The following is a 25,048-nucleotide window of genomic DNA, read 5'->3' as shown; positions in this document are numbered from 1 at the left end:
TCTAGTTCCAACCCTTCTGCCCTGGGCAGGGACACCTTTCACTAGACCAGTTTGCTCAAAGTCCAGTCCAGTCTGGCCTTGAACAATTCCTTGAGCACATATTCTTTATTGCTGCTCAGTAGCATATGGTGTTGTGCAATGGGAAAATCATGCAGTGCTTCCTTAGGTACAAAGTAAGGGTCACATCCTGTTGTGGTGCTGTTCCATGTGAGATAGTCCAAGAGCAATGATATTGTTGTGAGCATTGTACGGGCTGTGTGCTTCATCAAGGAGATGTTATAGTGATTCTTTCTATTCTAGCTGCAACAATCTAAATAAAACCATTCAGACTAAAAGTGTATACGAGCTGTGAAGATGCATAATACTGGGTTTCAGGGAATAATGTAATAGTGTTGGTCTGAATTTCCAAGACAGCTAGGGACTGTTGAAAATTATAGAATAAACTATTTTCAGTGAAGTAGTGTAATAAATCACGAGAATGGTTCTAACTATAGAGCAAACAAGGAACAAACTTTACTCTCAGGTCCTGTGAATGTTCTTTGTCAAAGCCCACATAGTTTGAATAACCAGACAAGCCTCTTTTCATGGTGACCCTGATGTCAGGATTGCTTTGATTTTTCTCATGTGTTGAAATAAAAGATAATATTTCTTTCTGCTAGTGACCATGAGGGAGCTATAAGTTCCTTATGTAAGGCTTCTCAAAAACCCCTTTGTCCAAGTTCTGCCATAGAAAATTTAATAAAAAAAAATATCCACTTATTTTAATTTGGTAATCTTCAGTCTTTCCTCAAAATTTATGCTAATTATTTGGCTTTTGTTATTTCTGCGTTGCTCTGAATGTAGTATTTCTGTTCTCACACTTATTGATAACCTTACCCTTAAAGTTACCCTAACTTCCAGCTTGACACTCTGCTATGTTCAGAAGTAACTCTGCTATTTTTCCAGCTTGACACTCTGTTATGTTCAAAACTAACTGGGGGCTACTTGTCAAGTCTCAGATCAATACTCTGTTGGAGACAATAAAATGTACCGCTATTGTAGCACTTCTAAGTGTTTTTTTACTGATGCTGAATTAAACTAATAACACTGAAAATTTATGACATTTGAAAAATCCAAGGGAAAGGGCTAAAGAAATTTGCTCTGGTAGGAGAAAATACGTAATCTGCAAAGTATTTTTAAATTCAAAATATAGGATAATGGGACTTTAATTATCCTCTGGATATACCTAAATGCATTTACCTTAACAATCAGTTTAACAGGGGTGGATATGTTATTTCTGTATGGAGATGAATTTTAAGTTGCTTCCTATGTTATAAATACAGTGCAGGAAAAAGACTTGGGAGAAAATGATAATCTGTAGTTCAACTGTTCATATTTTTCAAGACTACAAAACCAGTGATTCACTCTATTGCATCTCAGAAAAAGGCTTCCAGGCCATAAGTGGATGCTGACAGTAATCAGCAATCAGTGGGTAGCTTCTGAGCATGCCTAGTGGAGAGGCTTATGTATTTCAAAGCACAGTTTCTATGTTGAGAGAAGGAGGAAGCTGAGTTGTGCTGCATCACTCTCCTCGCAATCTGTTCTGGCACAACTCCCTGTGCTATGCAAGGGAGTTCAGCAATTCTGCACTGCCTTCGACTAAGACATAAGACTCAAAGGACTCAAAGCACTACAGCAGAAGAAGGTGAAAATATTTACATGTTTTAAGAAGGTGAGGGAGAGAAATTTTATTATACATAGCCTCCTGATTTGTACAAGACTGATGTTGGAATGCAGTACTAACCTACTTTCATAACAAGGTACATGTCAGAAGTCTCAAGGCTCCCTATTTCTCCAGATAAAATGCAAGAAAAGCAAACAATGCAAAGGAAACCTTAAATGCTGCTGTTTGAGACAAGAAACCTTCCTTGACTACATCAAAGGGTCTACTCTCCATCTAGCTTAGCTGATTTTTAGCTTTGCTTTATCATCTCTGTTGGCCTTCAGTTGGATGAGGTCCTAGAGCTAAAAGCCTGAAACTTCCAGAGAAGGAGCACATTTGGCAGCAGTTGCTGATGGTATAGCACCTTTCAGGGCTACTTGCTTCTAAGCAATCAAACTGGGAATTTCTTCCAAGCCAAGTGGTACAGACTGTGCTTGTCTTCTGCAGCCACCTGCAGAGCTCTGGTTTAAAACAAGCTTTTGAATTCATCACAAGACCAAGAAGAGGAGCACAGTGGAAAAATCTTCACTTGTCATCATTTTTTTTTTCCACCTCATTCCCCATTTATGTTTCATAGAAAACTTCATGGATAGAATTTTTCCTTGGGCTTACAACAGCAAATTAAAATTTACAGCAGGGTTTTTGCTGTGTTTGTCTGTGCTTTCTAGAGTTACACATTGTGGGGAACATTTTGATAACAATGGGTTGGCAGCAGTATAGTTATGGGCTGCTTTTGTTTTAAGCTGTCATGGAAGCCAGAAGCTGCGCACCTATTCATGGCAGCACTAAAGCTGGGGAAAGGAGAACTATGATAGCTACACTTATCTTGTACAACTCTGCTCCTGGAAACACAGTTCATAAGCCTCTGGTGATGGTGTTACTATAGACAGGATGCCCTGTGCCACTCACCCTTTCACTGCTGTCATCAACTTGTATGAATGAAGTTTGCCAAAAGACTTTTGTTTTCTCTAAGATGGAGGGCTTATTTGGCATGTAAATATATGTTCAAACATAGTACTTATTAATTGTTACACAGAAGTTATTCAGACTCTCGATTTCTCAAACCTCTTCCAAAATTTTCTCTTTCACAAGATTGATTTAAATGATAGATTAATACCATACATTCCCAACCTGTGTATGGGTTCACAACTCTATGCTTGCAGCCCAGATATTGATCAGTCATGCCCATTTTTGTGTGTGTGTGTGTGACTTTGGTTAGAGTTTTTTTTTGTTTTGGTTTGGTTTTTGTTTTGGTTTTGGTTTTGTTTTGTTGTTGTTTTTGGTTTTGTTTGTTCGTTTGTTTTTTTATGACAGACCATATGGTCACAGATGAGAATCCAAATGGCATCTTCTATCCCCAGGTGGTTCCTCTGCTGTAATCCTCCCGACCACAGCATGAGCAAGAGCAAGCCATTGCTAGACAGCCACCTAAATTAGTGTGCCAACTAGTCAGGCAAATGAAATTGCCACTGGATGTTACAAATTCCCTTCCGTGTTACAGACTGTCATGTGTCTGTCTGTCTGTAGACTTCTCTCCTCCCTCCCCACCGTGACTTTCGGACTTACGGACTGGTTTTAACCAAGTTGGAGACAGCGGATGGTGTCACAAACACAATTAAGCTCTTGCACATATTACGAGCATTAGCAACAAATTGGAGCCCCATTTCAGAGAAAGGTAGTAAAATGATATTATATGGTGTTTGGCAGTAATCTGTGATATTACACAGTGTTTGGCAGTAACCTGTGGCAAGCCTTTGGCTGTATGTGTAACACTTGGCTAGACTCGGTGTACTCAGGTGGCAGCACTGCAGAAAACATAGCAAGGGAAAGCCACACTTATTTAGCAGTATTGAAATAAAAGAGGTAAAGGATGCCAGCAGGGGCTGTAATCACTCTTAGAATATTTAGCATCCTGTAAAGGAAAATGCCCACTTCCATGATACTGTAAACAAGAAACTCTACTTTCATTTAACAACAGTTTCTAGCTTACTTGTTTTTTTGAGAAAACTTTATAAATAAAATATCAACACAATGATTATGGTTACCAAATACTATATATAGAGACAATAATGAACAAAAAGATTAGGAATCTTGGGTCTAAAGATAGAAAGAATATTTTACTATTTTTAAGCTTCATTTAACTGCATGTTTGGAAACAATATTTTTCTTAGATGTAGGCTGCTTTTGAGTTAGAAATGACAAAATTGAATTACAATAGTGTGCTATCTGAAAACTGAAAGTGCTAAGAAGTGTATGCCTACTTCATAATTTTATGTATGCCTACTTTATAATTTTATGTCTTTCTTGGAGTGAGGGGCCCAGAACTGAAGACAGAATTCAAGATGTGGCCTCAGTGTCAAAGGCAGGGAAATAATCCCTTCCCTGGTCCTGCTGGCCACACTACTTCTGATACAAGCCAGGATGCCAAGGGCCTTCATGGCCACCTGGGCACACTGCAGGCACATGTTCAACTGCTGCTGACAACCACCCCCTGGTTCTTTTTCATTAGGTATCTTTCCAGCCACTCTGCCCCCAGCCTGTAGCGCTGCCTGGGGTTGTCATGACCCAAGAACAGTTCCTGACAATTCATCTTGTTGCATCTCATACCACTGGCCTTGACCCCTCTGCAGAGTCTTCCTATGCTTCAGCAGACCAACACTCCTGCCCAAGTTGGTGTACTCTGCAAATTTGGCCCCCTCATCCAGATTGCCAATAACAATATTAAACAGAACTGAGCCCTGGGTAATACCACTGGTGACTGGCTGTCAGCTGGATGTAACTCCATTCACCACCACATTCCGGGCCCAGCGATCCTGACAGTTTTTTGCACAGAGCACAGTGTGCCCATCCATGACATAAGCAGCCAATTTCTGCAGGAGAATGTTGTGGGAAATGCATTCAAGAGAAAAATCTTGATTTACTATACATTCCTCTGCAGATCCAGGGCATACCTACTATTGATCACTTACTTAGTCTGTGTTCATTTAAACCCGAATAACATATTTATACAACTACAAGAACAAAAGAGATCTGAGACTATAAAGCAGGGAAACAACAGTGTTGTCAGTGGGAATTGCTGGATGCATGACCTTTTCTCTCTTTAAGTGTCTATAACTAAAATATGTGTTGGCATATGTACAGACAGGTTATTTTTTTTCAGTAGGTGTCTCCAGTAAGATTCCTCTGCCTACAAGAAGCCAGTGGGAAAACTCCACTTAAAAAGAGATTACACCTTAAATACAGGTATGGGTCTCTGGCTTCAGGAGCACATCTTTCAAAATCTATTCTCATGCTCCTGGAGTTTGACACAGGTATGATTTGCATCAGTTTATAGCAATATTTTCAGAAATCATGGTAATTTTTACACTGACACAAAAGCACAGTTAATCCCCTTGGTACAAACATATCTATGGGTGTTCACACACATAAGTGTGTTTGCAGATACTCACCATTTTCCTCATCCTATGCATGAGGCTTAGAGCATAAGAGCAGGTGTCAAGCTGAGGCTGCAGCCAAGGATGATCTCTTCACAAAGCTGCTGACTCCTGCCTTGTTGAGGAGAGTGGGCAAACCCATGGGACAAGAGTCTGATCAGCAGGGGTCCCAGGACTGGACACAGTTGGGAACACTGTGCCTGAAACCCAAAACCTTACATTAAGTAGGTGAAATGCTCCCAGGAAATAAAACTACACTAGTTTGGTGTTGGTGGCTGTGCCTCAATACCAACTCTATTATCCTGAGACTGGATATGAATTAAACTTTGTACATATAGTCTGAAATTTATTAAAGTTGTATTGTATAGAATACAACATTTATAAATTACAATATGTAACTATATTAGGACTAGCCAGAAGGACTCTCAGGATAGAAATAATGAAGAAAAATGATGCAATGACAATGAAAGACTTTCCCACAAACCCTGGAGGTATTTTTCAAAGATAGTTTGGTGAACAGCTGATCCAAAGGCCTGATGTCCTGTGAAGTTCAAGAAATAGGTGATGAACCTATGCAGGGTAAGGAACAGAAAACTGCCAAGACAAAGCCTTACCATGTAAAAAGTTACTAATTTGCAAGACTTGTTTGGAAGTTCTTTCAGGAATTAGGTAGCTTGTCTAGAGGCTTTCCTCTTCTTTTATATCCTGCTCTGTTCTTATCATCAGGATGATCAATACATTGTTTTACAGAATCTACCATATCCACCCTCAGCCACAGACTCACAAAGGGAATAACGTCAATACTGGACACAGTCAGGCCTCCTGGGTAAGAGTAATCATTGCTCTCATTTAGCACTTAGCATAAAAATGGGAAAAGAGCAAGATGGGTTTTCTGAAAGGGGTAACATTATCAAAGGGAGAAGCTGAGCTGAAGCTATTTGCATAAGTACCTTTAATTTATAAAACATTTCAATTCCAATTTTAGTTAGAAATATTTTTAAAGAAAACAACCCTCATTTTTAACTGGTGCATAGAATTTTGTGTTAATGTATTTTCAGAATTTGCATTCTGGAATGTTGAAAAAGTAGTACAAACTGATGTTCCAGAGGCAACACTCAAGGCAAAACTGCTTAAAGGCCCTTGAGTGAATAAGTGTAGAAAATCAATTTTTCTTCAAACACCTTTTTGGACAGTTAAGTTTAGGAGAAACTCAGCAATAAAATGACTGGACAAGTGACAAAGTATTCATTCTCTTCAGCTGGGTTTCCTTTACACAGTGTCCTGATTTCAGCCAGGACAGAGTTAATTTTCGCAGTTGCCAGGAGGGGTCATGGCCAGGACCCCGAGGTTATTCTATACCACCTCACATCATTGCCAAGGGCAGGGGAAGGGAGTCTCTTCCAGGAAGAAGGGGTTCCTTTGTTTTGGAAGAGGGAGTGGTGGGGTAACCAAGCCGGTTCCAAACCAGAAGGAGCAGTAGTGTTAATGGCAGTTCTGAGCCAGAGGGAGCAGTTGGGGTATCGTGGTAGCAGTCAGGTCAGGCTCTGAGGTGAGGATTTTCCATGAGAGCCACTCTCTTTTATACACTTCTGTTATTAATATTGTTGCTGTTACTGTTCATTTTCTTATCTTGTTGCTGTCACTGTTCTTTTTCTTATCTCATTACTCTTTCCAGTAAATTGTTCTTATCTCAACCCGTGGTCTTTACCTGTTGTGCCTCCAATTCTCCTCTCTAGCCCACCACAAGGGATGGAGAAGCAAGTAGGCAGCGGCATGGTTTGGAGAGTACCAGTGGAAGCACTAAATTGGGGAGTACCATTCCTAAATCATGATACACATGAATGATGGATATTCTGTATCTTCTAAGAAACAATGAGATGTCATTAGCTGAGCAACAAAAACTACTTTAGCCTTCATGCAGAACTAATAACGCAGTTACTTTCCAGGTACAATACAAATTTTTAAGCTTAAGTCATTTTTATTTTTAATTTTTTTTTTTTTAAGCATCTAATCTAGTGTCCTGAATGGTTCAGCAACCTCAGTCTCCACTGCAACAAGTGGAGGAGAAGGGATGCTCCCACGGAACGCTTCTCACAGCACCCCAGTTAGGCTTCTGCTCTGAACACCATCTCATTCCCTGCTGACAATACAGGTAGGAGACAGAAATTTCCTTCCTCACCAAGAAACCCAAGGTTGGTGTCTTTCTTAGAGAACTTGACTGTTCCGAATACTCATGGTGCAGTTTTCAAACTTAACTTGTAACGGTTATTGTTGGGAAATCCTGATATGCACATGTATGCAATGTTAAGTAGTAATATCCAAGGACAGACTGTCATTTTCTTAAGGTTGCAGTGAAAACAAGGGATGTAGTTATTGTGGTCTGGATGAGAAAAATGCTACAAATTTTAACCTAATAGTATCCTGAAGCTGTAAAACTACTACATAATAATTTTCATCCCACAAAAATAACTGAAATTTTTACTGTGACTTCATTATGCCCCAGGTTAGACACAGTGTGAGCAAAGGTTTGGAATGATACAAAAACAAATCTGAAAATCAAGGTAATAATTGATTAAACTGGATGCCAGAGGACTAGGTGTCCAGACTGAGGATATCTCATTTTCTTGAAATGTAACCTTTTAAGACAGGTTAAATAATTTGACTGCAAAAATTTTAAGCATTAAAAAAAAAAAAAAAAAAAGAGAGAGAAAAAAAAGAGAAAAAGACTTGAAGCTACTCAGACAAATTTACATATATTTACAGCTGTGAAATGTTAAGTACATATTTACAACATGTAGCTCAGGCATACCCTATGCTTACTCAAGGATGCTGCTTCTTCTTGCCCTTGCTGCAAACCTGAAACGCCTGCAGTCAGTCTCAGCTTATAATAACATCCACCGCTGCGTTTGGGTCTCTGCCTGGTGACTAAGGGCCTGTTGTTATGCCTTGGGCCATATGTTTAGCCCCATCAGTCATCAAACCAAAAGCACCATTCACCCCTGATCATTATCACTTCAGCCAATATCAGTCTATCTACTCAGCAGATGAAATCTTACCAGCACAATTAGAGTGTGATAAATGCAGATACGCAAGCAGATCAGATCATTCCCTACCACCCACAATATGTATAAAAATAATTTTTCCAGGTGGTTCAAAGCAGCTGGCCATGTGCCTAACAAGTCACCAAGGCATTCTGGGATTGCATAATAAAATACTACTTGTCATGTAGTATTTTAATTATTGTTATCAGCTTCCAGAATTTCAGTAAACTGGGCGTACTGCTTAATGAGTTTATACTTAGCCAGAGGCATTGTATCACAAGTAAAAAGAGAGCAATGCTACTATATTGTACTGGATATACTATTACTCCAACACAGCAAAAAAATCAATTTACTGTAGACTTCTCTTCAGCATGCCTGGATCTTAAACTCTGTGAGAATAATAAACTCTTGATATGATAAACTTCTTTTGTTAATATTATCACAGCATGCTTAAAATGTGCCCCTAGAGTAGATGAGAGGGCCCCTCAGGCTAGGAGACTGCAAAAAGAGAATGATCATACTCTCATGTTATGTAAACTCACCTTCACTCTCTTGCATATAGACATCTCCCTGTTTTTGAATCAATGACATCAAGAGCATAAATGCTTGAGGTAAAAACCCCCAAACAACTGAGTCACATTAGCAGAAAATTTCTTAAAAGCAAAATGGATGTAGGAAATTGAGCGGAAGGAAATACAAAAATCCAGAGAAGGAATAGTTCTTACTTTGCTGTTCTCTGAGAACTTATATCTACCTTTTCTTCTGTGTGTTTCAAACAGCTTTCCGAGGCCAAGCAAATCTGTGGTTTATAAATGAGAAAACAGAAGAACAAGGAAGGTCAACTACATAATTTAATATAAAGACATCTATGTGACAAATGTAAAATACATGGTTTCCTTTGGCTGGTGGTCTCCTCTTATACTTTCAGAATTATCTAAGCATATCCTGCACACTAAAATAATACTTTATTAATTTTTACTGCCATTAGCAGTCGAGAACAAATTCAGCTCTTGGAAGATGAGATGGATTTTATTCTGATTTATTTATCATCAAAAGAACTGTTAATTAAATTCTCAGTGCAAAATATCACTGTAAATGCATCAACTCAAAATAACCCAGCTTGGCTTTCAGTGTTTATTAGATTCTCGAGTATGTTTTCCTGCTCATGATCAGGAAAAAAATCCAAAAAGTAACAAAACAAAGAAAAAAACCCCAAACACATACAACCCCCTCCCCCACCAAAACAAAACAAACCAACTCAGGGAAACAGAACAAAAACCCTAAGAGAAGCTTTTAAATGGAAATTTATGTAGAAGACACTAGAAAACAATTTTCATGGAATGAAAATGTTAGTGGTTACTACCCTTGTCAGCAAGCCAACATCAGTTTGGAGATATGTTAGATGCCCCTCGTTAGCGCTTGCTTCTACTCTTCCTGCTGGTGCAATAGTGGACGGACAGGCCAAGCCACCAGTGGCACAATACAGAGATAGAGGGAGGAAGGGGTCTGCAAGCAATCCTGGGAAATTTCTCCCAAAGATGTTCAGTTCAGGGAGATCACAGTGCACTCAGTCCAGAAAATGCTTACTCATAAGAGCATGCTATTAGCTTTTGGACTTGGAGCCAGAGCATGCTGGCACTGCTTGAAAAGAAGCTGAGGAGCAGCAAGCTGTACAGCAATCCTGTGACATGATGCTGGGCCCTTGCTTTGGACAAACATTTTGTAGGTTACAGCAAGGGCTTCAGTGTCCTCTGTAGATGCATGAGAATCTTCAGGTGCCCTCTGAGCAGCTGTAGGAGGCAACCTGGAAAACCTGTTGTCAATAGGTTGAAATTCTCACTGTAGTAATCTGCAGCTTCATGGCATGGCCCATGCATTCAGCAAGGCTGAAATTTTATTAAAATAATGAGTTGTTTTCTCAGTCTTAAAATCTTGGAGGCAGTTGGTGAGTGTAATCAGTACTGTTCACCCTTCTTAAGTGCCCAGAGGAGAAAATGAGAACTGTTGGAGGTATCCTTAGAGTCAGGAGATGCCAGAAGTGCTGACTGCATGGCCAGGGCTCTGCTCCATAGGGAATGTAGACAACCATTGCTGCAAGAAAACATTCTGCTTGTCTGAGAGGATGAAGAGACTCTTTTGGTCTGTGCATATCTTGACTTATCCTTTGTGCAATGCCTTGAGGTTTGCAAGGTTAAAGCTGAAGAGGAATTGTGCTGGAACCAACCCTCTCCCTCTTCTTCCCCAAGTGATGAATTCTCATGTTGATACTTCCAAGGAGAATGCGTGGGAAGAGAAGTGATCATGTTTAATGTTTCTTTCAATTCCTACTGTATCTGTCCAAATCTCTCCCTATATCTGCTCATCCTTTATTTATGCAACTATTATCCCATTTTAATTGACAATACCACAGCCCCTCTTTGCTCTTACTCTACTTTCCCTCCAGTGCCAACAGTCTGAAAGCAGGTACCAGTATGTGTTTTAACAGGAAGTTGCACAGTATCTGGGGCATCTTTTTCAGACTCTGAAACACGACTCTGTCTTGATTTCATGTTGTCCTTATTCAGAAACTTTTTTTCTTAAAAATATTTCATAGTCCTTGGTGTTCCCTTTTCTGCGCTGGATGCTAGCAGAACATGGGCTTTGTCAGCCAGCAATTCCCTTTGGAGTCAGACCACTGTACTAGCCACCTAACTGTACTTTCCGAAAAGGCGAAAAAACCTTGTCATCAACCCTGACAATCCTTGGAGCATAAAACCAAAACCTAGACTTCCGAGAATACTTCTGAGGGAGAAAATAACTCCTTGTCCATTTTGTTGTAACTTAAGCAATGTCCCTTGCACTTGATCTCTGTCGTGGTTTCACCCCAGCCAGGAACTAAGCCTCACACACCTGCTCACTCACTCTCCCACAAGCAGGAGGGAGGAGAAAATCAGAAGGGTAGAGGTGAGAAGACTCATGCATTGAGAGAAAGACAATTTAATAGGTAAAGCAAAAACCTCATGAACAATCAAAGCAAAACAAGGACTTAATTCAATGCTTCCCATGGCAGGCTGCCTCCAGGAAAACAGGGTTCCATCATGCATAACAATGATTCAGGAAGACAAATACCACCATTCTGAACAGCCCCCTGTTCCTTCCTCTTCCCCCAGCTTTATATGCTGAGCATGATGCCATATGGTCTGGGATATCCCTGTGGTCAGTTGGGGTCAGCTATCCCAGCTGTGTCACCTCTCAGCTCCTTGTGCATCCCCAGCCGCCTTGCCAGTGGGATGGTGAGAAAAGCAGAAAAGGCCTAGGCAATAAGCACTGTTCATCAACAAGGAAAACATCCCTGTATTATCAACACCATTTTCAACACAAATACAAACACAGCCCCATCCTAGTTACTGTAAAGAAAATTAACTCTATCCCTGCCCAAACTGGCACAGTCTCTCAAATCTTTTCTTCTTCTATTTATTCCTTTTCTCAGTACTTTACGCCATAAGGTGTTTTTTGCTGTTTTCTTCTAGATACAGTTTCACTGGTCCTTCTACCACAGTCCTAATTTAGTTTTCTGTAAAAGGGGCCATGGACAGCTGCTTATACTCCCTACTGAATTCATTACTATCAAATGAGATTGAAACACTAATTGCATACAAGAAAAATGCTGTGGCCAAGCTAGAAGACTGCTCCTACAGCCTTGAGATGTCCAAAAAATGAAAAGGCAGTCAGAGACTCCTCTGGAGGTAAGAAAATCTTTTCATTGAATGAATCATCTATAATGACTTTATTACTGTTAATACAATGTGTAAATGCAGGAAAATAGCAATAAATATTTTTATGACTGATGGGTCATAAGGAATTCTGAGTGTTTTCTCTTAATGATGACGAAATTTACTTTGACTGAACCTACTCAATGCAAACCCTCTGAAGAAAACATGCACAGCTTGTGGGAAGGAAGTCCAGATAAGTAACACTGTTCCCTCGATTTCTTAGGAAACCCATTTCCTATTACAAAGTTGATACATTAAGATTTGTTGAACTGGGATTTTCTCAGAGAAACATCAAAAAAAAGCTTGATCGATGTTTTGCTAAAATCCAACACCTTTGTAATACCCAAAAATGGAAATTACATTCCACCTATGCAATATATTTCCATGACTTTGCTTCAAAAGGATATACTCATTCATGCCTTTTCACAAAACTGAGTGCAACTGCACTATCTCAGAAATAGTAGCATTTTGGTATTGAAAAAATATTACTGTATGCAAAAAATAGGAGTTGTAGAATTACTGGGAGGAGAAAGAGGGATTGCCTGTATCATTTACATGATATACACAGATACATACTATTGTTCCACAGAATGACAATGACTGCTATCTCAAAAATATATATTCAGGGCGACTGCAGCTAAATATATCAGATCAGCCTAATACAAATCATGCCTTCCTTTAGTTTCAAAGACTAAACCATACCCTATTAAATTTGGAATTCAAAAAGTGTTTGGAACAAGCATAAAGAGAAATTGGGAAAAAAAAAAAACAACAATCAGAGAAGTTCAAGCTATCTTGGGTAAAGCTGAATGGAATATTTCATAGAAGCATAGAATATCCTGACTTCAAAGGATCTCAAAAGAATCATTGAATCTACCTCCTGGCCCTGCACAGGACAACCCCAAAAATCATATCATGAATATTTGGAAAAGAACATTAAAAAAAATGCTCCTTTCCTGCATTTTACAATGTGCTTGATCTATATTTTTGCATCGGAAATTATACTTTCAGCAATGGCTCTACCATTGTTGCTCTATTGCCTTTGCAAGTAATGAAAAAGAACAAAATTTCTTTGTATTTCAGAAATATGATAACATCATTCTAGTATTAGAACCAAAGAGGTTATAATGCAACTTCTGACAAGCAGGATACGGGACAAAAAAATCAGAGCAATTCTTAGAAGGAAATCATGGCAGACTATTGTTAGTCCCATGGCATGGTTCCAGCCCCACAAGGAGTCTGGGGTACTGCCATGGCAGGACTAGAAGGCACTGCTACAGGTACAAGGTAAACACTGACGGTGACCCCCTATATATCACAATGCACAGTGGAGGCCATCTCTGCCCACTCCCAAAACTGTGGCCCTTTAGCAAAATGCTCAGCTTACTGACCTCTTTGTGCACCCCTGCTGCGCTCTCTCCACTCGGGTCATTCACTACATTCTGCAATGCAAGTCTGAGACAGCACATCCCAACCAACTGCAAAATACCATTGACTACGAATGACTTACTAAATTAAAGAGTATATAAAGCAGAAAGAAATAAAAGATGGGAGTAAAAACATCCTTAAATTGTCTTTACTTTGTGTCAGCCTATTAGAGTGCATGGAACAGACAAATAAATAGTAGACAGAAAACATAGGGAAACAAAAAAAGACCAAAATGATGCTGCAAAATTGTACCAATAGTAATGTTGCTAGTAATAATAAAGTACACAAAAGGGGAAAGGAACCAGACAGTCAGTCTTGTAGGTGGTCTGAATTAACAACTCTGGAATTTGTTTTGAAACACATAAAATGAAGGTAATCATTCTTACTGTTTATGCTGTTTGAGTATCAAGATCTGTGCAAAAAGTATGAGATTTTCTGGCAGCTGAAACAGTTAAAGGACTGGATGACTGTAGCAGTAAGACTAAAGACTACATCAGTAGAATGGCTAAATCCTGTTTAGGCAATATCAGTCACAAACTATTCCCCCAGGAATAGAACTCACTGTAATTTTCTACATAGTAAGAGAATAGAATGAAAGACCCCATCAAGATCTTGCAAAAATATAGCTGCATGCACAAAAAATCCTGGGCAAGGGTGCAAAATAATGTACTACCCTGGTTGCAGCTCTGAAATATGTGAAATTGCTATAGCCTTGAAGAGTTGTGGTGTTCCTAGTGCAGGACCAGGTTCTGTTGGACCTTTGCAGTAGGAAGATTGTGCAGTTCCCCACATTCTGTGTTCAGTAGCCTGTCATTGCACTGTATGAATTACGCTTACCTGGATTTCTTGCTTCCTACTCTCTATGCAGTAGCAAAATGCTATTTCTACTGTAGTGTGCTCAAGAGAACAGGAAAATGGACCCTTGAAAAATAATAATAAGCAATTTTAAATCCTACAGAACTAGCAGAGCTAGCAGGAAACCTCAGCAAAGTATTTTAAGGCATGTCCTAAGACTAGATGAGAATATCTTGTAAAATATCTACTTGCTGTTGGGTTTCCAGAGGCAGATTTATACAATTCAGCTTGGAGAGAAAACAACAGAAGAAAACCAAACCAAAACTGCGCTTTGCTTTAGAGTACCTCAATGTGCTTTTGCCACCTGAGTAGCTAGGATGGAGGATGGAGCAATGTGAGGCTGATAGCCCATCAGTACGGGCCTGCAGTGAGTTACAAGGCTAACACCTGACACACAAGGTCACTGATGGTCCTCCAGCAGTGCCATGGACAGGGTGTGCTGCCAGGGCAGGCAGACTTTAGGCAACCAGGCTGAACATGGGTGTCATGGCAGCCAACAACACGGTGCAGGAACTCTCAGCTTCCAGCTGCCTCCAAAATTAAGGAGATGATAGTGCACATGTAGTCATTCAAAATCCACAGCTTGTTTTATCCTGTCTTAAGTCAAGACTGAGCTCTAAAACTGGCTTGAAAGGAAGCATATGTTGGGACTCTGGACTGCAGGGCTACTCAGTTTCATGTGACAGGACATAAATTGTATTTTACCCTCAGAAGCTAATTCTGTAACTTGCAGTTCTTCAGTAAGAATTAAAAACCTGCCAAACCCACCTCCTGAAACCCAGACTATACCCCACATCAACAGACCACTTTCTCTCTTGTTCAGAAGGGTTCAAAACTGAACCCTGGGCTGAAAGGAAGCTCAAAACTACAGCCTGATGGCAATTATTTTGTCTTGTCACTGTTTTTTTTTACCTGATAATGTTTTATTTATCCATCCAGTTTTGTGGTACAATGGGTATCATTGCTTTCAATGTTTTTATTATAATCTATTGCTGAATTTTAAGTGTCATCCCAATTAGTAAACATGATCTAATTATTTAAAACCTCTCTATTTTCCCTTTAACAGTGGACGAGCAATAATTTTTTTTTTTCATGTAAAGCCATGTGTTCTTTCATAGCAAATTTCAGGATAAAATTATGCAAAAGCATTATTTTCTAATTTGTTTCTTTTTAATAGTCAAGAGTAAATTTTTTCAATTAATTTTCATTGCAGTTAAAAAAAGTATTCTTTCCTCTTTTTGCTTCTAACTTCTTTTTCCACTAACCAGATGGAAATTACTCTGATAAAAAATAATTAACTTTTTCCACTGGCAACTAAAGTAAAATGTTAGTTGGTGTTATTTTTCTCTCACTTCAAGACAGAAAGCTGAAAGTGAGAGAAAATGTTATTTTTAAAAGCACTAGTGTTGCTTTCTTCACTTTTTTTTTTTTAATATTTGACTTCCCTTTTACTATGGGGAAAGTGGGGAGAGTAGGAAACAAATGAAACACCAATTGAAATGGGTATTTCACCATGAACAGACAAAAATTTTCTCTCCTTTGCAATTTAAAAAGTAATCATTAAAATTGAAGTAATATAATTTAAAATACTTGAAATGAATGCTGAGTAATTTTTATTTTGTATGTAGGTCAAAATAAAGCCTGCCATCTTAAAACATAAAGTATTTCCACTCTTAAAGAGTCTTTCATAGAGACTTAGTCTCTCATGCAGCCCAAATCTCTGGCTGTTCATCCAGGTGATCCAGCTCTCTCTGGTGATCCTGGCTTTCACCACATCACTGCTGCAGGAGAAGCTCCTCTGGTAGTGCCAGCTTGAGGATATTAAGAGATGAGGATGCTTCCCTGCCTAAGAAAATGGCACAAGGCGAGAGTTGTCTTTGTGAACCCCATACCTAGGTGTTTGCAGGGACATGAAGAGTGCATGACTATCACATTGTGGCCAGTGGCTGAAGAGTGACACTCCTCTGCTGGGATCAGGGTGACGTGCTGACTGTACCTCTGCACCTGTGCTGCTCTGCTGAGTTGCCCTGAAGGAGCATCACAGGGAGGAGACTCTGGGAGGTAAAGGCCAGGCCATGTGGGGAGAGTAGAGCTGCTGACTGCAGGAAATGAGGAGTGTGGGGTCACACATGGGGGAGTGGGAGTATTGGGAGTGATGGTCGCATTGGGAAGGCATCAGGTAAGGTATGAAATGTTATAGGTATTATCCGCTATAATAGTGGTGTCATATTCTTGACTCAGGCATCAGGAAACACTTTCACACTGATAGTGATGGAGCAGTAGCATAGATTACCCAGAGAGGTGATGGGAGTCTCCATCCATGGAGATACTCAGACCCTACACAGCTCTCAGAAACATACTGTAAGTGGCCCTGCTTGAGCAGGATTAGACAAGATGATCTCCAGAGATCCCTTCTGATGCCAGCTATTCTGTGATTCTGTCACCTCTAGTGTAGACTGGCAAAGCTTCATCTCTAGAAATTAGAGCTTCCTCCTTATCCTTATGAAATCCTACCAACTTTAGGAACGTGTTTCATGACACATTGTGCAGTCCTCAGATTGGCATTTCTCTCAGTGAAGATAGCCTTTACTTTCAGTGAAGTTCTTAAATTCAAATTCAAAGAATCATAGAATATTCTGAGTTGGAAGGGACCTGCAAGGATCACCAAGTCCAACTCCTGACCCTGCACAGGACCCATCATGACCCAAGAGTCCCACTATGTGCCTGAAAGTATTATCCAAATGCTTCTTGAACTCAGACAGGCTTGGTGCTGTGACCACTTCCCTGGGGAGCCTGTTCCAGCACCCAACCACTCTCAGGTGAGGAACCTTTTCCCAATATCCAATCCAAATCTCCCTTGAAACAGCTTCATGCCATTCCCTCTGGTGCTGTCAGTGGTCACCACAGAGGACAGAGTCATGAGTGTGTGCCCCTCCAGTTCTGCTTGTGAGAAAGCTGTAGACTGTGATGAGGTCTTTGCTCAAACTCCTCTTCTCCAGAATGAATAAACCAAATTACCTCAGATGCTCCACATATGGCTTCCCCTCAAGGCCCTTCACCATCTTCGTTGCCCTCCTTTGGACACTCTCTAATAGCTCAACATCTTTCTTATATTGTGGTGCCCAAAACTGCACAAAATATTCAAGGTGAGGCTGCCCCAGAGCAGAGCAGAGTGGGACAATCACTTCCCTCAACCAACTGAGGATGCTGTGCCTGATGCCCTCCTGGACACGGTTGGCCCTCCTGGCTGCCAGGGCACTGCTGACTCAGATTCAACCTCCGATCCCTTTCTGCAGCGCTACTCTCCAGCCTCTCATTCCCCAGTCTGGATGTCAATTGGTCTGAAGTAATCCCCATGAATATGTAATTTTTTTATGTAGGAGTGACATTTGGCCTCAGACAAAGGGTCAACCTAAGGGTTTGTACATCACTGAAACCTCATTTGAACTTGAAGACAGGACTTGAATGAAACCTGAGTATTAGTGGGTAACAAATGGCACATACCATCAGAGTCATGTTTTAGACTTCAAGCACTTTATTTAAAAGTGCCTATTTGCTTCAAAAAATACTAGATCTAAAAAATACAGCTCTACATGTAATGTTTGACCATATTCAACTTGGGGACTCCAATTTGAACACACTAAAACAGTAAAACCAAACCAAAACATAAAAAAGCCAGACAGGTGCAGGTCTCAATCACTGTCTCTTTGAAACAGCAAGACATATTCCACAGTCCAACGATTTTGTTCTTTCTTCCACTGAAGGGGCATATCTATGTGATTGAGCTGTAGCTAGTCAGCTGGTATCACTTTCCAGCAGTGAGGGTCACTGGACACTAAGTCAGCTTTATGCAGCACGTCTTCACATTTCACTCAGCAGTAGACCTGATTATATGCTCCATATTGCAGAATATAAATGGGTATCCAGATAGGGAGAGGTGATGACAAACAAATCTACCTGAATGAGATACCAAAAGGACAAATCACAGTGTGAATCCTGGCCATGGAGTTGGGATCCTGCAGAGCTTCCTCAGAGACGTGTTCAAGAGGTTAAAGCACCTTTTCTTGTCTTATCTTCCATCTCAGATGATGTGGCATATGCTTTTGAATAGGTAAGGGCAAAGGTCTTCATCTGTCGAAGAGTTTAGCAAAAGACCATTTTCTTCTGAAGGTAACCTCTTGTCTTTAGGGTTTTAATGTGTGACATATCTTCCATCACAAGACAGTTTGACTGTAACAGTTCACTTTTTTTTATATATCATGTTCTAGCTTCATACTATTTTACAGTGCTGTATAAACTAGAAGACTACCTGAACAGGCTATTTCAAACATAACTGTATTCCCTATCTCTATGTAAGCATTTTCTTCTCTGATAAAATACATTCTCTTCATCTCTTACTTTGCAAACTCACAGGTACCTTTCCAGTTATGGATGTCTTAATTTTTCCTTAAAATCAGAAAGTGCTTAAAAGCACATATAATGCCTTCTGAGTGCATATAATGCCACTGGTGTGCATTTCTCAGAGTATCATATTTAACCTGCTCTGCTTGTGAGGCCAGTAATTGTTTTACCTTCATGTCCAGGAACCATTATCAGTCTATTCTGCAACCAGTTGGCAAGTCCCCTTGGTAAACCTCTTCCATGCTCCAGAGACTAGCTGCTCTTGTTGGTGATTGAAATAAAAGCGTATCCCAGAGCTAGGGATTGCAGCAGGAGAAGCCTGATGCTGGTTTTCTCCAGTGGACACCAGGTGGCAAGTCTTGAGGGTATCTATAATTAGAATAGATTATTAGGGAGGGGGTCATACAGGACATGGCCACAAGGGGATGGGCATTATACCACCTCATGGAAACTGACAGGATCAGCAAGGAAATCATAAAGTCACAGTGGGGCTCAGATGAACAGGACTACCCAAAAAGCAGCACTCCGTTGCTTTGAATACCTTGCAAACTTTAAAACTGCTGCTAGTTCTTCTGCATCTTTGCCCTTGCATTTGTTCTATCAGCAGTGTCAACTGTAGTGAAGAATAAGCTCCGATGCTCTTTACTAATGTGTCATCTCAGACACCTAACATGGCTGTGAAAATGCCTGTCTGTACTCTATAACGTTCAGACCAATGGCAGTTAGAAAAACAGTCTACTTTTGATGCAACATCCAAATGCATCATGCCATATAAGCTACAGCTCTCAGGGCTGTAGTGATGCAGAGGAACTAGTCATACTAAAAACACTAGCTACTATAGACAGATACAATGTTATGGACCAGCACCTTTAACACTGGTGTTTCAAACTCAGTAGCGACAACCTGATACGCATATTAATATGTTCTGTGCCCCAGAACTAAGTACAAAGAAAACAGGTCTGATGTATTAGTTCATGGAGGCAAGTACTCAGTTTCTGAGCAGCAGGCAGTGCATTTGAGCACCCAGCACTAGAAGAAGCTTCATTCAGAGGGAGTGTCTTCTCAATCAAGGACCATAGGTTACCTTAAAAACCAGGCTGTAAAAGTTTATATCCTTTCGTAGGTCACAATGAAATTTCTCCCACATCACTTCAGCCATACAAGTGGTTTAGTGTAAACCAGTGTGTTGCTTATGGCAGTAAGAGGAACACTGCACAGAGGATGATTTATTTGACTGCTTTAAGCCATTTTAAGAAAGGATAAAACACTTTTAGAAGGTGGTTATCTCTTCAGTGGGTTTCAGTAAGTTCTGGGGAGCAGTGTGTAATATCTATATGAAGACAAATGAAACTTTTGGTTTTGTCATTGTAGAGGTTTTCCAATACCATTACTCCCTGGAGCTGCTTAAGCCAAAACCTTTTGAACTTCTGGAGCTTTAAGAATATGGGTTTCAGCAGCTTGTCCAAATGCAGTTTATTTTTCTGGTGTATGTCATATATCCATGGGCATTGAATATGTGCAGAAAGGCTATGTCTGAAATATTGTATTAAGTGAACTGCTTTCAAATTAAAAAAGCCAGCAAGAATATTTAAATTGCTGGGTGTGGATGTGCGTTTAAGTATGATTCAAATTTTGCTGCAGTGCTACAGCAAGATGCAGGAGAAAGGACTCTTGGCCTTGGGCAGTGGCACTGCTTTTCACCCATCGGCTGCTGGAGTCCCGATGCCGGCCTTTCCACACGAGCTCCCCAGGTCTGCCAGTGAATCACCTGAGGTTCCTCACCACCCTCCTTCAAGGCTGGGACCCCCGGCGGGCCTCGGGGTGACCGGCCCGGCGGGGTGACGCCCCGGCCGGTCCCGGGGAGCCAGGGACGCCAGGGGCGCGGTGCAGGGTCCAGGTGGGGCTGCGCGGGCCCGGGGTCCCACCGCCGGGGCCGATAGCCGGGCACAGCCCTTGGCATCCCCTCGGGGCGTTGTTCGCCCCCCGCGTCCTTCCTGCTTCCGGGGGCCGCCGCGGGGAGGATTTGCCGCAGATGACATCAGCTGTGGATGCTGGAAACGCGGCGGCGGCGGCGCGGAGGATGCGCCGGCTCCCCCCCTTCCTCCTCCTCCTCCTCCTTCTCCCCACCATGTCCCTGCCCTGCACCGTCTCCGTATAAAAGCGCCGCCGCCTCCCCACCCGCCTTCACTCTCTCCCTGCTGCCTGCAGAGCCATCGCCGAGCGGCCCCTGTCCCCTCAGCGCCCCGGAGCCGCGGGGCGGAGGCGATGGCCACCGTGGTGGTGGAAGTGGACTCGGAGCCCTCCTGCAGCATCCCCAACCCCACCTCCACCTCGCCCAGCCTCTCTCACCGCTTCCTGGACAGCAAGTTTTACCTGCTGGTGGTCATCGGTGAGCTGGTGACAGAGGAGCACCTGCGGCGGGCCATCGCCAACATCGAGCGAGGTGAGGCGGCGGGAGCCGGGGCGCCAAGGGCAGCGCCGCGACACCCCCCGCCAGAGCCCTACCCCTCCCTGGGCGCGGCCGGGATCGCCCCCCGGACACCCATCCCGCGCCAGCCGCCCGGCCGCGCTCTCCGGCTCTTCGTTCCCGAGGGTCCTGCCACAATCCCCCACCCACGCCCCCATCGTGTGGGGTGCGGGCGAGGTGCGGGCGCGGCGGGGCGGCGGCTGCGGGAGCCGCAGCGAGCCCCCCGCCCGCCATGGCGGGGCGGAGGGGCCGGGCGGGAGCAGCGCCCGCCGCCAGCCCGTCTGCCCGCAGACACCGGCGGGTGGGCGTGGCGCGGTCCGCACTGCGGTCCCGGTGGCAGCCCGGGGCGGACAAAGGGCGGCTGGGGATGGCGTGGCTGGGCTGGAGCGGCGGGGCGGGTGCTGCCCGCAGTCCCCAGTTTCTCAACGCCAGACCAAACCGGCGGGTTCAGGGCGTTTTCCCCCTCGGCGGCAGAGGCTGCGCGAGTGGGAGCGCAGCCGCGCCTTTGTGTCCAACTTTGGGCGGTGGGACTTTTCTCCCGTCTGGGGAATTTTTCAGGACCGAAGCTCTATATACGTTTATATGTATTCCAATAAAGATAACCCATATGAGTAACAAGGCTGTTACCTGAGTGCTCAGCCTCCTTATTGTCCGGCTGCGGGCTGCTCTGACTCGGCGTTTGTTTGTCCTTTTCTTTAAACAGCGATGCAGGATTGTATCGCAAGTGAAATGACAGTTTAATAAGTTTTCTTGCTGGTTCATGATACAACAGATTGCAGTGTATATGCAGAAGGGGCGGGGGGGGGATGGGGTGGATTTTGCAGTATTAGTGGAATGAAGCACAAAGAAAATTATTGCCAGACCCTACAGTTTGTTAAACTCAGTTGATACCTGATTTTATATCATGCATTTTTTTTGTTCTGGGCTGGAGGAAGCCAAGATTTCAGAAACCTGCCATTGTTAGAGGGAAGGAAGAGACCCCAGAACGGGGAATTGGTAGCAGCCTTGTCATGTAGGTGTGGTTCAGCAGTACAGCTAGGACTTCATCTGTCTCTATTGTTGCTTTCTCAACCATTGTTGCTTTAGTTGGCTATTTCTCTGGATTCTTTTTCACGATGGCTTGTGGTAAAAGGCTTCCTCATCTCAGCTAAGCAGTTTTTCCATGACCTGTTCATCTTTATTGCTACCATTGTCTCCTAGGAAGAACTACTGAGGCAGGTGCTTTGTCATTCAGAGCCTCTTCAGCACTGCACTTTCTTAATTCTAATTTTCAGTTGTGTCAAAGTGAATTGGCTGCATTTTTGTTAAATTGTTAAAATTGTAGAACAAATTGTTAAAATTTCTTCCCTCAAAACAGCCAGTACCCTTCCTTTGAAGAAATGCTCTTCAGTCTCTTCTTGAATCTTCTATTGTACAGTTGCTGCTGCATAGCTCAGTTGCTGCTACCTCCTGCCACTTAAGCATAACGCCCACTTACAGGTTTAGATGTTCAGAGGGAGCATTTTGGCCTTTTAATTCATAATTTTGGATTAGAAGTCACCTTGCTGCTTCTGGTATCAGACAACCTGATTGAGATTTTTACATGCTAAGGAGGAGTACTTGATGAAATTTTGAGGTACATTGTTCTGAATGGGAGTCTGAAGCTCTGTCTACCTGAGGCAAATATGGGCTTAGCTAATATCTTTCTCTTTGGAGTGTCTGCTGTAGTCTGAAAAAAACCCCACTTCTTTCAACTTTTATGCTCAACAGAGCTTTAAATGCGTTTTGGTTCTTGATAACTCAGCCTCCCTGTCTTCTCTGGTACATCTCCTGAGTACCATCACTGAAAACCATGGATTCGTGCGCCAAACTGCAGAGCAACGTGTCAAAGAAAACATCTGCTGATAACACATCAGTGGCGTGATGCTACGCAACCTGGTGGAATGCAGAATCATTTCTTAGTATATCATGAGGAGAGAATGGCGTGGCAAGATGCATTTTCAGTAATTACATTTGGGATGCGACTTTGCTAAGGGGGCAATATTCCAAACCACTGTTCAACAAAAGAGAAGAAAAAAGTGAAGAGAAAGCTTCAAGATTTTTCCACCGATTTGGCAAATGTTACTGGGTGTGCCCTGCCTACTGTCTGATTAGTCCTGTGTCTAGTGGCATTGCACCCTTACGACTGCAGAAAGAAAGAAATAGCTCCACTTCAGCCATGTTTACAGCAGTTACGTCCATGCTGTTAATGATCTACATCATTGGATTGACCTTGGATTTTAGTTCCAGGTTTACCTTCATTCTACCCCAAACCTTATTTTGTTATGTCATGTATTTAATACATTATGCTACTCTGTGATGTACATGCATAATTTTTGCATCCAGACTGCTGAATGATGCAGTTGCAGATTTGGGACATTCTATCAAAATGTCCAGCTTTGGCTTCTAGGACTTCTGTGTGCGTAGGGCATAGAGGCTTTTTTTACCTTGTTTGTTTTCTGGTTCGGTCGTCCCCTTCCCCCCCCACCCCCCCAGTTTATTTTGTGTTGAGTCCTGTATTTTGGACATTGCCTGGCTCAGCATTCTTGACTACATCAAGTCAAAATCTTATCCCTTGTGTTTGCGACAAAAACAGCTAGGCATAGTGGACAGATCCTATCATTAGCAGCATTGCTGAATCATAGTCCGTTGCTTAACTGACCTCCAGAAAGCTTTGTAGTCTCTCCACACAAGCTTGGTGTGATGGGCCAGTGAGCTGTTTATCTTCAGGCTTCTTGAAGTTCAGCATTCATTCGTTCCGCATACTTCAACTTTATGGTCAATGTTGGTTTAATAGTTATAGTTTTCATATGCGCTCTGTGTATGGTATTGTGTCATTTTTGCTTTCTTACTCTCAAATATTCCAACACCTGGAAAATATTAAAGTCTGTTGAGCTGTATTTGTCTGTCAAAACTGGCCCCAAAAATGCACCGTATGGACAAGAGATTTTTTGATAAAAGAAAATAAGGAGACCTGCAGAAGAAGCTTGCTGCTTATGCCTCAGAACAATGATGCATCACTCATAAAGTGGAGGTTGCTGGTTATAGCTGAGTTATTTTTCTCAAGTGGTTATGAAACACACACTACTCTATTTTCAAATTTTTTGAGAGATTAAAGTTGTAGCTACTTAATAGCTGGTAGCGTGTTACAGTAGTAAGCATGCTTCTACCTGGACTCGGATGCTGACAAGGAAAAACGCTGGATGTATTCTCCTTGAAGAGGCTTCAGGCTATTGAAATGCAGATGTTCTTATTTGCATGGAGAACCTACTCAGAGCTGTGGTGGGAGACTGGCACTGTAGATCTCGTTTCTCTGCTATTCCCCCACTTCTTTTCATCATTCAACCTGGCAACATGGCTTCTACCATCTAAGCCACGATATTTCCGCTGCCCTGAAACAAAATATATAACATGGGGATTAGCAACTGACAGAGTTACCAGCAGTGTTAGTGTCTCATGGTCAGGGGCTGTCCACACACCTCCCCAGGCATCCCTTTGTCAAACTCCACAGTGGTTTAACACAACAACTTCATGCAAAGGCATGGTCCGACATATGGGGAGGGGCCACCAGACACTTCCTCACCAGCCATCCCTTTCATGTTTGCCACTTAATTTGTGTATATTTAATGATGTTCTTTTAGAACAAAAGAAAACCAGTGTAATTTTGGTTTTCAAAATTACAGCAGTGCCTGGACTGACCTGTAGTGCTACTGCCTGATCATTTTTTCAAAACTAGAAGATTTTTCATAACAATTTCAAAGCAAGCAAATGATAGAAAAATCTAAAGCATGTTGTTCTGTTGGTGTTTTTTGTTTGTTTGTTTGAGGTTTGGTTTGGTTTGGTTTTTTGTTGCTTGTTTTTTAATTAGTCATCAAAATCTTATGGAAAAAAATAGAAACTTGTATCTTGGCTGCAAAGATTTTTTTTTTTTTCCTGGTCAAATTTCCATC

At 42.0% G+C, this 25,048-nt stretch overlaps 1 protein-coding gene and 1 long non-coding RNA gene across 6 annotated transcripts in view; one reads left to right on the top strand and one right to left on the bottom strand.

Moving 5' to 3' along the window:
* Nucleotides 1-21,130, bottom strand: part of LOC126647424 (uncharacterized) — a 42,591-nt gene extending 21,461 nt beyond the window's left edge. For 4 of the 5 annotated variants that reach the window (XR_007630588.1, XR_007630590.1, XR_007630591.1 and 1 more), the window contains exons 1-2: nt 20,987-21,130; nt 5,152-18,982 (exon numbers count right to left, since the gene is read on the bottom strand). This is a non-coding gene — a long non-coding RNA (uncharacterized LOC126647424). The remainder of the gene's footprint in view (nt 1-5,151; nt 18,983-20,986) is intronic. The other variant, XR_007630589.1, reaches the window with a different exon arrangement.
* Nucleotides 20,752-25,048, top strand: part of MAP1B (microtubule associated protein 1B) — a 72,982-nt gene continuing 68,685 nt past the window's right edge. Inside the window, exon 1 of the mRNA XM_050329605.1 lies at nt 20,752-21,056. Coding sequence (XP_050185562.1) covers nt 20,879-21,056 — 178 coding nt within the window. The 5' untranslated portion in view covers nt 20,752-20,878. The remainder of the gene's footprint in view (nt 21,057-25,048) is intronic.

Source organism: Myiozetetes cayanensis, unplaced genomic scaffold (assembly GCF_022539395.1).
Source record: "Myiozetetes cayanensis isolate MyiCay16 unplaced genomic scaffold, myiCay2020 scf4, whole genome shotgun sequence".
NCBI lineage: Eukaryota > Metazoa > Chordata > Aves > Passeriformes > Tyrannidae > Myiozetetes > Myiozetetes cayanensis.
This window is presented reverse-complemented; position numbering and strand designations above follow the sequence as displayed.